General features: G+C 44.5%; 1 protein-coding gene across 1 annotated transcript; it reads right to left on the reverse strand.

Moving 5' to 3' along the window:
• Positions 1-2: 2 nt before the first annotated feature.
• On the reverse strand, positions 3-12,464 carry HDGFL3 (HDGF like 3; the record flags this gene model as incomplete). Its single annotated transcript, XM_079764226.1, has 6 exons — positions 3-1,210; positions 5,857-6,003; positions 7,574-7,732; positions 8,314-8,452; positions 11,531-11,607; positions 12,375-12,464. 6 exons carry the CDS (start codon positions 12,462-12,464, stop codon positions 1,205-1,207), a joined length of 618 nt encoding a protein of 205 aa, XP_079620352.1. The 3' UTR covers positions 3-1,204.
• Positions 12,465-13,553: the final 1,089 nt, after the last annotated feature.

Genomic DNA, 13,553 nt, shown 5'->3' on the forward strand with positions numbered 1-13,553 from the left:
GCTGTCAACAAACTTCGCTTTAATATGTGAATTACATCAATACCTCACATTACATTTATGAAGCCAAGTTACACCAACTTAGTGGTTTACAACCTCAAACCTTACTCCCAGGACACATTCCAATAAATTTATTCTGTAAAAACAATACATTTTTTTTCTTTTTTCTTTTTTTTTTTTACAGTAAACTTTTCAACTACAAACCTCGAGTACGTGAAATATGTTTCAAAGACAAGCATAACAGGATTGAGGAAACCCAAACTGACTAAATGTGTCCTCACAATATAGGCTGGCATAAAAATAAATAAAACTCTCTATGATCACAATAGCAACAAGAATGTACACATAACGATGGTGTGTGGATGGAGAGTTAACTATTCTAATTCTAGTCCTGAAAGAAAAGTTCTTTAAAAAGTTTGTATTTAAAAGTCGATGCTCTGTCTGGTTTCCCACAGGGCTGCTGCTGATGTCCAGCTTTAAAATGTCAAGTTCCCGCCTCGAGTGCCTCGCCTGAACTGTCTTGGCAGTGGGGGAAAGAAAGTGTTGCCTCTATTTTGGAGTTAACACAAAAAGACGCACTGACCTCACATACAGAAACTGGGTGTGTGTACCTAACAGCATGAGTCTGGAGAAGAGGAAGTTGTCAACGGGCTATTTCTAATACGGAATAGATATCTTACAATATGGTTAAACTTTACACCTGGCCTCAAGGATGAAGAACCATTTGCATTTCATCTTCATATGCCAGCGTTACGTATCTAGGAATTGGTTTCCGGATCCTGTCACCCAGAGGAGACACGTATCCTGTTGAGTGGTCATTTTAAAAAAAAAAGCAAATTTATATTGAACCGAGTGTGTGGTGGAGGCGGAGGAAGGCAGGGGGCTTCAGAACATCGCTGCCTTGATAAAAGGATCCTAGACATGTATAAGTTTGTGCAAAAATCTTGATAATCCTCAGTGGTTAAGGGCAACTTCATGCAACCAAGTAATAAGAAATTATACCAATAACTTTAAAAAAGGCTAAAATGTCTTTTTTTTCCCTTTCTCTAAACACAAACAGAGAGGAATGTGAATCAAGGACATACAAACTGGGTTCAGTCAACGACAACAAGGACCGCGTGGGTTCGTAGCAAATCCGAGAACATGAGACAACCAAGCGCTCAGCCTCTCTGGGGTTTCTTTAAATAGGCAGCGTTCACCACGGAGGTTAGGTCTGTAAGAGAAGAGAGAAGACGAGCCTTTAGGAGACGGAGGACATCAGCGACAGAAGCTTCTGCACCCGCAGAGCGTACGGCTGGGCCTTCTGAGGTTCCCACCTGCACCGCGCACTGAGCACACTTCGCAAGCACAGCCCGGGGCTCTGCTTCAGCCCCGTCAGGGCAAAAAGCCAAAGGAACGACTAGGGGTTTTGTTTTTCTGAATATATTTTTACTAGTGGCCTGGTGCACGAAATTCGTGCGGGGGGGGGGGGGGGAGCGGGGGAGGGTAGAGGAGGTGTCCCTCAGCCCGGCCTGCACCCCCTCCAATCTGGGACCCCTCAAGGGATGTCCGACTACCAGCAGTTGGACATCCCTCTCGCAATATGGGACCGCTGGCTCCTAACCACTCTGCCTGCCGGCCTTCTCGCCCCTAACTGCCCTTCCTGCCGGCCTGATCACCTCCAACTGCCCCACCCTGTTGGCCTGCTTGCCCCCAACTCCCTCCCCCCCCGACTGCTGGCCTACTCGCCCCCAACTGCCCCCCCAGCCAGCCTGCTTGCCCCCAAATTCCCCCATGCCGGCCTGATCACCCCCAACCGCCCTCCCCTCCTGGCCTGATCGCCCCTAACTGCCTCGCCTTGGCCCCCGCCACTATGGCTTTGTCCAGAAGGTCTCCTGGTCGAATTAGCGTATTACCCTTTTATTAGTATAGATTGATTTCAGGGAGGAAGGGAGAGGGAGAGATGGAAACATCAATGATGCGAGAATCATGGATCGGCTGCCTCCTGCACACCCCTTACTGGGGATGGAGCCTGCAACCTGGGTGTGTTCCCTTGACTGGAATTGAACCCAGGACCCTTCAGTCCCCAGGCTGATGCTCTAGCCACTGAGCCAAACTGGCCAGGGCTATTAGTGTATTTTTAGTATTCCATTAAAAAAAGGGGAAGAGCCGAAACCGGTTTGGCTCAGTGGATAGAGCGTCAGCCTGCGGACTCAAGGGTCCCAGGTTCGATTCCGGTCAAGGGCATGTACCTTGGTTGCGGGCACATCCCCAGTAGGGGGTGTGCAAGAGGCAGCTGATTGATGTTTCTCTCTCATCGATGTTTCTAACTCTCTATCCCTCTCTCTTCCTCTCTGTAAAAAATCAATAAAATATATTAAAAAAAAAAAAAAGGGGAAGAAATCCCACAATAAACTGCCTACTGTCTGGCAGGCACCAATCGCAGTGGTGTGCACTCTGTACAACTCTAGGTAGGACAGTGTTCCTGGGGCACAAAGCCAATGGAGAAACTGAGGCAATCCAACTTTATGAGGACTGTGGTGCCAGAAAGAAAGGTAAGCTGCTTAGTCCAAACGGTGTGGCTCCAGCGTTTGAGCATCGTCCCATGCACCAAGAGGTCACTGGTTCGATCCCCAGTAGGGGATGTACAGGAGGCAGACAATCCAAAAAAAAAAAAAAAAAAAAAAAAAAATTAAAAACATTTTTTAATGTATATTTTTATTGATTTCAGAGAGGAAGGGAGGGGAAAGAGAGAGAGAAATATCAATGATGATAGAGAATCATTGATCAGCTGCCTCCTGCACACCCCACACTGGGGATCGAGCCCACAACCCAGGCATGTGCCCTGACGGGCATCGAACCGTGACCTCCTGGGTTCACAGGTGGATACTCAATCACTGAGCCACAAAACATTTTTTTTAAAAAGGTAAACTGCTTTAAAATTTAAAAAGCATTTGGAGTATATGCAAATTATTCTGTATAATATTTACAACTTAATTCCTTTGACATAGGGCTTGTTGAAAAACTAGAGTTGACAAAATCAAGATGGACAGAAAGAAAGGAAGCCCCGCTTTCTTTCCGAATTCAGGTGGCTTGTGTGACAAAGAGGAAAGTCTCCGTGTGGGGCCCACGTTAAACTGTGCCAGGCCCCACTTCCCCACAGGGATCCTGCCTTTCTTTCCCTCATCATTGACCCAAATATACCAAAGCCCCTAGTGACGCTCTCATGGGACGAGTGAAGGGGGGAACTCAGGCCCCAAACATTTCTTCCACAACAGCCTGCTTCAGGCCTTCACTTCACTGAATAGAGGGATGTGTTTGGAAGCTCACACGGCTCATGCGTGGGAATGTTTCCACGCACAGACCCAGCATCTACACTGAACTGTACATGACGCCGTACATGAGTCATTCAGAGCCTTCAAAGAGGAAGCTGCTGAACCCGGTACCCGCTCCAGTGGCAGAAATACATTTCTCAGCCTCGGTTTCCACCAAATTGGGAAAGCCAACCTTAAAACCAACCCAGCAAACAAATCCCATTTAAAATCTGTGATCCAGCCCGGCCGGCGTGGCTCAGTGGTTGAGCATCGACCTATGAACTAGGAGGTCATGGGTCAATTCCCGGTTAGGGCACATGCCCAGGTTGCGGGCTTCATCCCCAGTGGGGTGTGCAAGAGGCAGCCGATCAATGATTCTCTCATCACTGATGTTTCTATCTTTCTCTCCCTCTCCCTTCCTCTTTCTGAAATCAATAAAATATATATTTTAAAAAATAAAATAAATAAAACCTGTGACCTGCCCTCACCGGTTTAGCTCAATGGACTGCAGGGTCCCAGGTTCAATTCCAGTCAAGGGCATCTACCTCGGTTGCAGGCTCCTCCCTGGCCTGGGCCCTGGTCAGGGCATGTGCAGGAGGCAACTAATCGATGTGTTTCTCTCACATCGATATTTCTGTCTGTCTTTCCCTCTCTTCTACTCTCTCTAAAATCAACAGAAAAAGATCCTCAGGTGAGGATTTAAAAAAATCAAATCAAATCAAATCTGTGAACTTGCAAAATACAATGCCTGATGACTTCTAACGATTCACAAATAAAAGCACGAGATACAAGATTATAGTGACAGCCTTTGAGGATTCCCCTCTCTTGTGAAGGAGGAAGACACCCATTTAAACAATAATAATAATAAAAAAACACCTGTTAACCAACCAAATAAACTTCTTTAGTAATGTCTTTAAAAAAAATTAACGTGAAAGGCAGTAGTTTCTATGTCCACATTGGTAGGAGATTCATAGCAACAACTATGCAATCCATGCTGAAGAATATTTTATTTTATTTTTAAAAATATATATTTTATTGATTTTTTACAGAGAGGAAGGGAGAGAGATAGAGAGTCAGAAACATCGATTAGCTGCCTCCTGCACAGATGTGCCCGCAACCAAGGTACATGCCCTTGACCGGAATCAAACCCGGGACCTTTCAGTCCGCAGGCTGACGCTCTATCCACTGAGCCAAACCGGTTTCGGCCTGAAGAATATTTTAGAACACATAGCCCCACGGCAGCTGCACAGCAGCCCCACAAGATTATTACTGCCCCAAACAAAGTGAAGGTGGCACCAAAATATGACCATGACTTTAATGACATGCTTTTTTGGGGGGCGGGGGATGTAGCAGGTGGGACACACGGAAATCAAATGTGTCAGGTACTCAAGCCTTCATTCAGCGAGGCTACAGGCAAAGGTAACAACCGAGGACTATGCAGTGGAGAGAGGTGGAGAGAATAAAGACAGGCGGGGGTGGAGCAGAGCTGAGGTGGACGAGAGAAATCAGGGAACAGCTAGAGCCCTAACCACGGGAGTAATTATGGAAGCTGGCTGGAGGAGGGACAGAGCTGAGAGGTAAACAGAACAAACAAGAATAGGTAAGCGCTCAGCTGGCACCAGAACTTCACAGAAGAGTAACAGTCAGATATTTCAGGGGTGGAAGTTTTTAAACGATTTGCCACTGTTCAGTCAGTCCGCACGGAGAGCAGACTCATGGAAAATGGCCAGGGGCACAATGTGCCTTCACTAACACTTTGGCAAAGGTGTTCTTGCCTGTGACTTTGAAGTTAACAAAAGTAAACAAGACGCAAAGTGGACAAGTTTTCCTGTTGGGTCCTTTAAAAATCAACATTCATGTACTGTTTGAGTATTTAAATATTTAGACCCCCCACAGGCACATGAAATGACCACTTCTAGGACAGAAGCGGCAGTACGAACGCCCCTCTTTTGAACATGCTATTTTATTTCATAATGAAAGAAATGCAACTGTCAGATGTTGAGGTGGCATTTCATCATTTCAGTATGTCACGCCTGACTTTAAAAGGTGCTCAAGCCAAAACCAGTTTGGCTCAGTGGATAGAGCGTCGGCCTGCGGACTCAAGGGTCCCAGGTTCGATTCCGGTCAAGGGCATGTATCTTGGTTGCGGGCACATCCCCAGTAGGGGGTGTGCAAGAGGCAGCTGATCGATGTTTCTCTCTCATCGATGTTTCTAACTCTCTATCCCTCTCTCTTCCTCTCTGTAAAAAATCAATAAAATATATTAAAAAAAAAAAAAAAAAGGCGCTCAAGTTGCTGAAGTTGGTTTAGAGAATAAACTGTTCGGAGAGGTCCAAGCTGACGGGCAGGTGCAATTCCCACCTGGCGGCCTGTTCGCAGAGTCTAAGCAGCTGCTCTTACCCAGGAGCCGTTCGTGGAGGATTCGACCGACCGACCGACCGACCGACCGGGCCGAGTACTTCTCCATTTACTAAGACAACGTCTAACGCTGAGATACGGACCCTCATTTAGCAGCCAAGTGTCTCCTGAGGGGACACGGGCTGAGAGAGACCGTGCGCCTCCTTACCCCTTCGCTCGTTTTCTGCAAGTCTGAGGCTGTGTTTCTCGTGTCGTTGCCGGCGTCTCCACCCTCCGAGCTGCTTTTGTTTTCCTCTTCTTTGCAGTCCTTGTCATCGTCATCCCCCGGGGACTTCCGGGACTGTTTAGAGGATTTCTAAAGGTTTAGAGAAGTTAAAAGTTATAGCCAGGTAGAGACCCAAACGCACAAGTGTGAGAGGTGCAGAAGGAGCCGGGCTACACCTGCTCTTTCGGGCTTGACACAGGGTGTAAGTCCACAACCCACGGGGTGCCAGGGCCGGGCTAAGTGACCTTGGGCCAGTCACTTCACCTCTCTGGGCCTCAGTCGAACCAGCTGCAAAAGAAGCAGAGGTAGCCCCACCGGTGTGGCTCAGTGGTTGAGCGTCGACCTATAAACCCAGAGGTCGCACAGTTCCACTCCGATCAAGGCACCTGCCTGGGTTGTGGGCTCAATTCCCAGTGTGGGGCGTGCAGGAGGCGGCCGATCAATGATTCTCTCTCAACATTGATGCTTCTATCTCTCCCTCTCCTTCCCTCTCTGAAATCAATGAAGAAATATTTTTTAAAAAAAAAGCAGTACAAGTGGACTTTTCTTTTAGTACTGTCCAGCAGTGAGATATTAAAAGCAGAAAATAGAGTTTCACCCACACAGAACACTGGCAATGAAAAAGCACAGCTGGGCAGACACTACCTGGGGAAGGCTACAGAGCTAGAAGGCACCCTGAAGGATGGGAAAAATTCTGATTATTTTGTTATTTGCAAACTTTATCCCCATCAAGGCAAATATCATGGTTTTCATTAGGTGCATGGGAAATAATATGCATTCATATAATTTTACCTGTATGCAAGTTGGGTGGATTTTATAGGCCATAAAATAAAGTGTCTGTAGTCTGATAAACTCTTGGCACTTGACTTTAAGGCCTTTCTTAAGTATTTCCAGTCACTACACACCAGAATCTATGGGAAGTAATTTATCCAAATATTCAATCATGTGACAGACCAATTCCAGTCAAACCTGGACCAATCTTTGGTCTTCAAAGGTCTGTTTATCTTGCTTTCAGTTTCTAAAAGGTGAACAGTTTTCACAATCTCATGGTTTTTCTTTCCCCTTTTAAAAAAAATATATTTTTATCTATTTCAGAGAGGAAGAGAGAAGGAGAGAGAAATATCGATGTGAGAGAGACACATCGATTGGTCGCCTCCCACATGAGCCTTGAGCAGGGCTAGGGATCTAACCTGCAACTGAGGTAACATGCCCTTGACCGGAACTGAATGGGGACCCTTCATTCCGAGGGCCAATGCTCTATCTACTGAGCTGATCCATGTTAAAAAAAAAAAAAAAAAAGAAGAAGAATATTGTATCTATAGCACACTGAGATGGTCCTGCATCGTTCCGATCCTTCTATGTCCCTAAACTCTCCAGCTCTCACCTGGAGGCTATTGTAGGGTACACACCTATCTTATGTCTGTGATTGAAGAACAGTCCTCCTCTCGCTGAGAAGGTGGTATTTTCGGGGTCCAACCAGCCCCCCGAGTCTACAGCCAGTTGCCCTCACCTGAGGTTACCTGTCTGATCCCCTTCGGCTCCACGGTCTCTAAGACAGAGGCCGCACAGAGCGAGCACAGAGGAGGAAGTAAAAAGCACCTCCCACTTTCAGTGACTATGCACAGAACAGGGCTAACAACGGGAACAGCCTCTTAGTAACCTTGGAAGTGTAGGACTTTTTCCGTTTCGAGCCAGCTTTTTCGTTCTTCCTTTTGCCTTTTCCATCTTCTTCCACTCTATCCCCTTCTTCCTCGCTGCTCGCATCAGCGGTGTTGCCGCCTTCCCCCTCCGTTTCTGAAGAGCTCTGTTGTTGAATCGCCTAACAAATAAAATATTAGCCAGTTACCCTTTGGAAAAACTAGCCAAGAACACAGACGGTGAGAAGAGTGGTTCTATTTTATTTTATTATTTATTTATTTATTTAATATATTTTATTGATTTTCCACAGAGAGGAAGGGAGAGGGATAGAGAGTTAGAAACATCGATGAGAGAGAAACATCGATCAGCTGCCTCCTGCACACTCCCCACTGGGGATGTGCCCGCAACCAAGGTACATGCCCTTGGCCGGAATCGAACCTGGGACCCTTGAGTCTGCAGGCCGACGCTCTATCCACTGAGCCAAACCAGCCAGGGCGAGTGGTTCTATTTTAATTTGTAAGGGTTCAGCTTACTCTTAAAAGATTTTCAAAATAAAGGCTGTCAGCCTCGATTTCCCTGACTTGAACCCTCTTGGGTAACAGAATTATATTTAACCCCAAATGCTACCAAAACCAAAAAAGAATTCTGGCTTCAAATGAAGGGAGGGTAACTTTTAGTACAAAGGCCATTTAAGAAAGATCCCAAAGAGAGCGAAAACCAAAGAAACGAGCCACAGCAAGTGGTAATGAGGCACACCCTTACCTGGTATCCAGTGAACTTGACTCCGGGGTTATTCTCTATTTCCCACAATCCTTCATTAAATCCTTTCCTTTTGTTGGACTTTCCAAACTTGTCTTTGTATTCTTTATATGGGAAAAGGTCTTTTGGGCCAAGAAATGCACTGTAGACACACATTAGAAATGGAATTGATACTCTGACCTTCAAATGTAAGGTATTTAAAAAAGATATGTATATATATTTATTGACATCAGAGAGGAAGGGGGGTGAGGAGGGGGAGAGAGAGAGAGATAGAGAGAGAGAGAGAGAGAGAGAGAGAGAGAGAGAGAGAGAGAGAGAAACATCAATGATAACAGAGAATCTTTGATCGGCTGCCTTCCGCACACCCCACATCGGGGATCAAGCCCACAACCCAAGCATGTCCCCTGACCAGGAATTGAACCTTGACCTCCTAGTTCATAGGATGATGCTCAACCACTGAGCTACATCAGCAGGGCCAAATGTAAAGTATTTTTAATATTAATATCTACTAAGGTGCCAGAGTATATTTTTAGTAAACAATTAAAAATAGCTCAGTTAGCCCTAACCGGTTTGGCTCAGTGGATAGAGCATCGGCCTGTGGACTGAAGGGTCCCGGGTTCGATTACGGTCAAGGGCATGTATCCTGGTTGTGGGCACATCCCCAGTGGGTGGTGTGCAGGAGGCAGCTGATTGATGTTTCTCTCTCATCGATATTTCTGACTCTCTATCCCTCTCCCTTCCTCTCTGTAAAAAAATCAATAAAATATATATATATATATAAAAAAATAGCTCAGTTGGTTAGAGCATCGTCTTGATATACCAAGGTTGTAGATTTGATCCCTGGTCAGGACACATACAAGAATAGCCAATGAATGTATAACATAAGTGAACAACAAATTGATCTCTCTCTCAAATCAATACATAAAAATTTTAAAAAGTATAAAAGTTTAAAAAAATGAATAAATAAATCCTCTGAGTTAGGCACCTGTCACAAGATGTTTTACACATATGCTTCAAGGCAGAAAAAAACAGATAGCTGGGTATACAAACCAGCAATCCTGGATTGTGCTACTTTCTTTTTCTTCTTCTTTTTTTAAATAAGTATGTTTGTATGATTTCAGAGAGGAAAAGAAGTGGGAGAGAGAGATAGAAACATCAATGATGAGAGAGAATCACTGACAGGCTGCTTCCTGCACGCCCCCTACTGGGGATGGAGCCCGCAACCGGAATCGAACCTGGGACCTTTCAGTCTGCAGGCTCTACCCACTGAGCCAAACCAGCTAGTGCTGGATGGTGCTACTTTCTAGCAATCTCTCTATGAAAGAAAACATAAGTTGCATAGTCCACAGTGTCTATTAGATAAAAGCAAAAGAAAATAAAACTAAATTCCTGAATGAAAAACAATTATTTCTCACTAGAGGCCCGGTGCACAAAATTCATGCAAGAGTAGGCCTTCCTTCCCCCGGCTGCCAGCACCAGCTTCCCTCTGGCACCCGGGACCTGGGCTTCCCTCACAGCCAGGCTTCGTCTGGAAGGACGTCTGGTCTAATTAGCATATTAATGCTTTTATTTTTATAGATGTGAAGACAAGAAAGACATTTGTCTCTAGGGCCCTCTCCTGGTGAGCTCTCTTTCCAGGCAAGTATGCGGAAGATGCCAGAGTGGCAGGCAGCAGGCAGGCACAGCTCATGCCTGCCTCTACCAACACCCAAGTGAACATAAGGGTGACCCTGAATTTGAAGACGTGTAAGATTTCGCGACAGTTTTCAGCTTTCCCCCACATTTGCGATTTCGCTTCCATGTGTGCATCTGTAATTAACCACACACATTCTCAGTGTGTCAAGGCTGCCAACTGTCCCCACGTATCCATTATCTTCTTTCTTTTATTAATGCGTTAATTACTCCCCCCAATTTCCCCCTCCCTATAGCCTATGTTTTCCAGCTGCCCTAACAGCTGGGTGTGGCCACACGACCAAGTTCTTGCCACTGGAATGAATGCAAGTGGAAGTGACACCTGCAACTCCCCTGTCATTTCCTCACGAGAAGTTACTTGTTCTCTTTCTTTCCCCCTTCCCTCTACCTGGAAGATGCACAGGTGCTGTTTAGCCAATTCATTTGTTTTTTTTTAATTAAAACTTTATATTTTTTAAGAAATAAGCAGCCCTAGCAGGTTTGGTTCAGTGGATAGAGCTTCGGACCGCGGACTGAAGGGTCCCAGGTTCCATTCTGATCAAGGGCACATGCCTGGTTTGTGGGCTTGGTCCCCAGTAGGGGGTGCGCAGGAGGCAGCCCATCAATGATTCTCATCATTGATGTTTCTATCTCTCTCTCCCCCTCTCTGAAATCAATAAAAAAAAATATATATATATATATTTTTTTAAAAGAAAGCAGCAGACAAGGACAATACCCCAGAGAATGGCAGGACAGAGGAACCTGGGTCCCTAGAACAGAGCATTCTACTCACCTGTTCTATCTGCCTATCTCTGGATTGTTTCAAAAGAAAGAAATAAACTTCTCTATCATTTGAAATACACGTCTTTCAGGTTCCTTTATTCAACAATACAATTAGAAAACCTTAAAAAATGGGTGGCATGTGTGATTTGGGGTCCCACAAATTGAGAGAGCCGTAGAGAACACAATTTTGCTCTGTGAAGTACGAATGGGAAACATTTCTCTGGACGGAAACATGTAAGAGCTACAAAAGAAATGACTGGTGGCAAGAGGATTACCTGAGGACTTAAAAGTGTCCCTAAGGGGAATTCTGGGTGATGCTCAACATTTGAACAGAAACAAAGATGACATTTAAAAGGAAACTGATCGAAAATCTTTACCTTAAGAAAAATACATTCAGGTTTGCAATTTTATATAATTGATCCTAATGATTTGCACGACATGTGAAATGTTATAGATCATCTATGAACAATGCAGTCTAGCAGAGTCAAATGGGAGCTTTGAAACTTTTTTTTTAAATTAAATATATTTTATTGATTCTTCACAGAGAGGAAGGGAGAGGGATAGAGAGTTAGAAACATTGATGAGAGAGAAACATCGATCAGCTGCCTCCTGCACACCTCCTACCAGGGATGTGCCTGCAGCCAAGGTACATGCCCTAGACCGGAATCGAACCTGGGACCCTTGAGTCTGCAGGCCGATGCCCTATCCACTGAGCCACACTGGCCAGGGCTGGGCTTTGAAGCTTTAGGTTGTTTTGCTGACTTACGTCTCATGGGTGCCAAAGAAGAAGATTGGATACTTGTTTGCTGGAGGTTTCACCGCTCCCTCTGGGAGTTCATCGATCTATTAGAGATAAATGTAAGTTATTAAATATGCACTTCAATCATGTCAAATACTATAAACAGGATGCAAACATTGAGAATTTAATAATTTCAAAATAAAATTACTCTAACCAAAATCCCAATAGTTTTTCTTTTCTTGAATCTTACAAAATGATTCCATTTTTTCTTTAAAAATTTTTAAATTTATTTTTATTTATTTGTTTGTTAAAAAATGATTCTAAAGGCCATATGCGGCCCAGCGCATAGATAAGAGTGTAACACTGTAAACTGATTATAACCATCGTGGACATTCATCATCAGGAACCACAACTGCTCACTTCCTTCCATTCAAGAGACTTACTCCTGGGAACCTATACTAGTGAGGTAATTAAAACAACAACAACAATAACAAACCCCAAAAGATGCACTTTTGGGGGATAATAGTGAATTTACACACACACACACACACACACACACACACACACACACACACACAGAAATGCGAGCATTGCAAAACAGAATGATGAAAAATTAACTGTAATTATGCCACTTCCTTGCTTCAGATCCTTCCACAGCAGCTGAGAGTACAGCATTCCTAATCTCCATCCGTGGCCCCAACCTGTCCTCTGGTTTCCAGGCGTGAAATCACAAATACCTACAAACCAGCTACAGGTCCTGCAAGCAGCTTAGCCCGGAGAAGAGGCTATAACAGGAGGAGCACACCCCCGGAGCGTGGAGAGCAAGGAAGGGCCTGCGTTGTCTCTGGAAGGAATCCGCAGGCCCCGTTACTGACACAGGACCCCGGCCTGAGGCCTCCTCCCATCTGAGCTGGATGGCCCTGTGGTGCGGGGCAGCTGCGCTGGTGTCCTGAGCAAACATGGGCGTTGAGTCCACAGATCTGTAGTTAGGTCCTGCTTCTCACCTGAACTGGGACATCGCATCTCTTGGGACCTTGACTTTTACGTCTGTAAAATGCGATGGCTCCACTAGGTAACCGCTAGGTTTCCTCAAATTCCACGGCTTGTCTAAAATGGAACTAAGTTCCTTTGCCTCTGCTTTACTCAGATCTTCCAAACCATCCCCCAAAACGATGTAAAGAAAGAGAATCATGTAAAACTGAATTCAGATGTTTGTGAAACCAATTCATAAGACTGCCAATTTGGGCATCGCTCTTTTTTTTTAATTTTTTAATATATTTTTATTGATTTCAGAGAGGAAGGGAGAGGGAGAGAAGAGAAACATCAATGATGAGAGAGAATCATTGATCGGCTGCCTCCTGCACATCCCCATATTGGAGATCGAGCCTGCAACCCAGACATGTGCCCTGATGGGACTAGAACCGTGACCTCCAGGTTTATAGGTTGACACTCAACCATTGAGCCACACTGGCTGGGCATCGCTCTTAATTTTTGGCGTCAATTTCTATGATATGCAATATCTGCTTTTTACACCTTAAATTCTATTTTGTCTTATATAAAGTATTGCCATTTATCTTTTTACTCAAGTTTGATAAGGGGTTATTTCCAATTTGGGGGTAATTCTTGCCTTCTATTTTCTGTTAGGTTGGTCTCTTATAAACATTATATTGTTGGATTTTATTTATCAATTCAAATGGAGACCATTTATGCTTGAATATCACGTATGGCTTTTTATGTCTGCGTTTTCCTCTTCGTGTTTGCCTTTATTGTATGAATTATAACTCAAATAACTCATTTTTAATTCTACAAGTACTTCAAATACTTCAAGAACACTATTTAAACAGTAGTATTTACCTAATAATATTAAGACAATATTTATGTATTCTAATCCGAAGCATTCCTTCCTCTCTTATTCATTAATCTTTCCTTCATCTTTCCTCTATTTTGTTTTACTGTTTGGTTTAATAAATTGGTAATCACGTTTCTTGTAACAGTGACTGTAGGCAACTACTCAGGGCAGATGTCCTCACAGGAGCAGGAAGAAGGCAAA

The sequence above is a fragment of the Cnephaeus nilssonii genome, assembly GCF_951640355.1.
Source record: "Cnephaeus nilssonii genome assembly, chromosome: 24".
NCBI classification, from domain to species: domain Eukaryota; kingdom Metazoa; phylum Chordata; class Mammalia; order Chiroptera; family Vespertilionidae; genus Cnephaeus; species Cnephaeus nilssonii.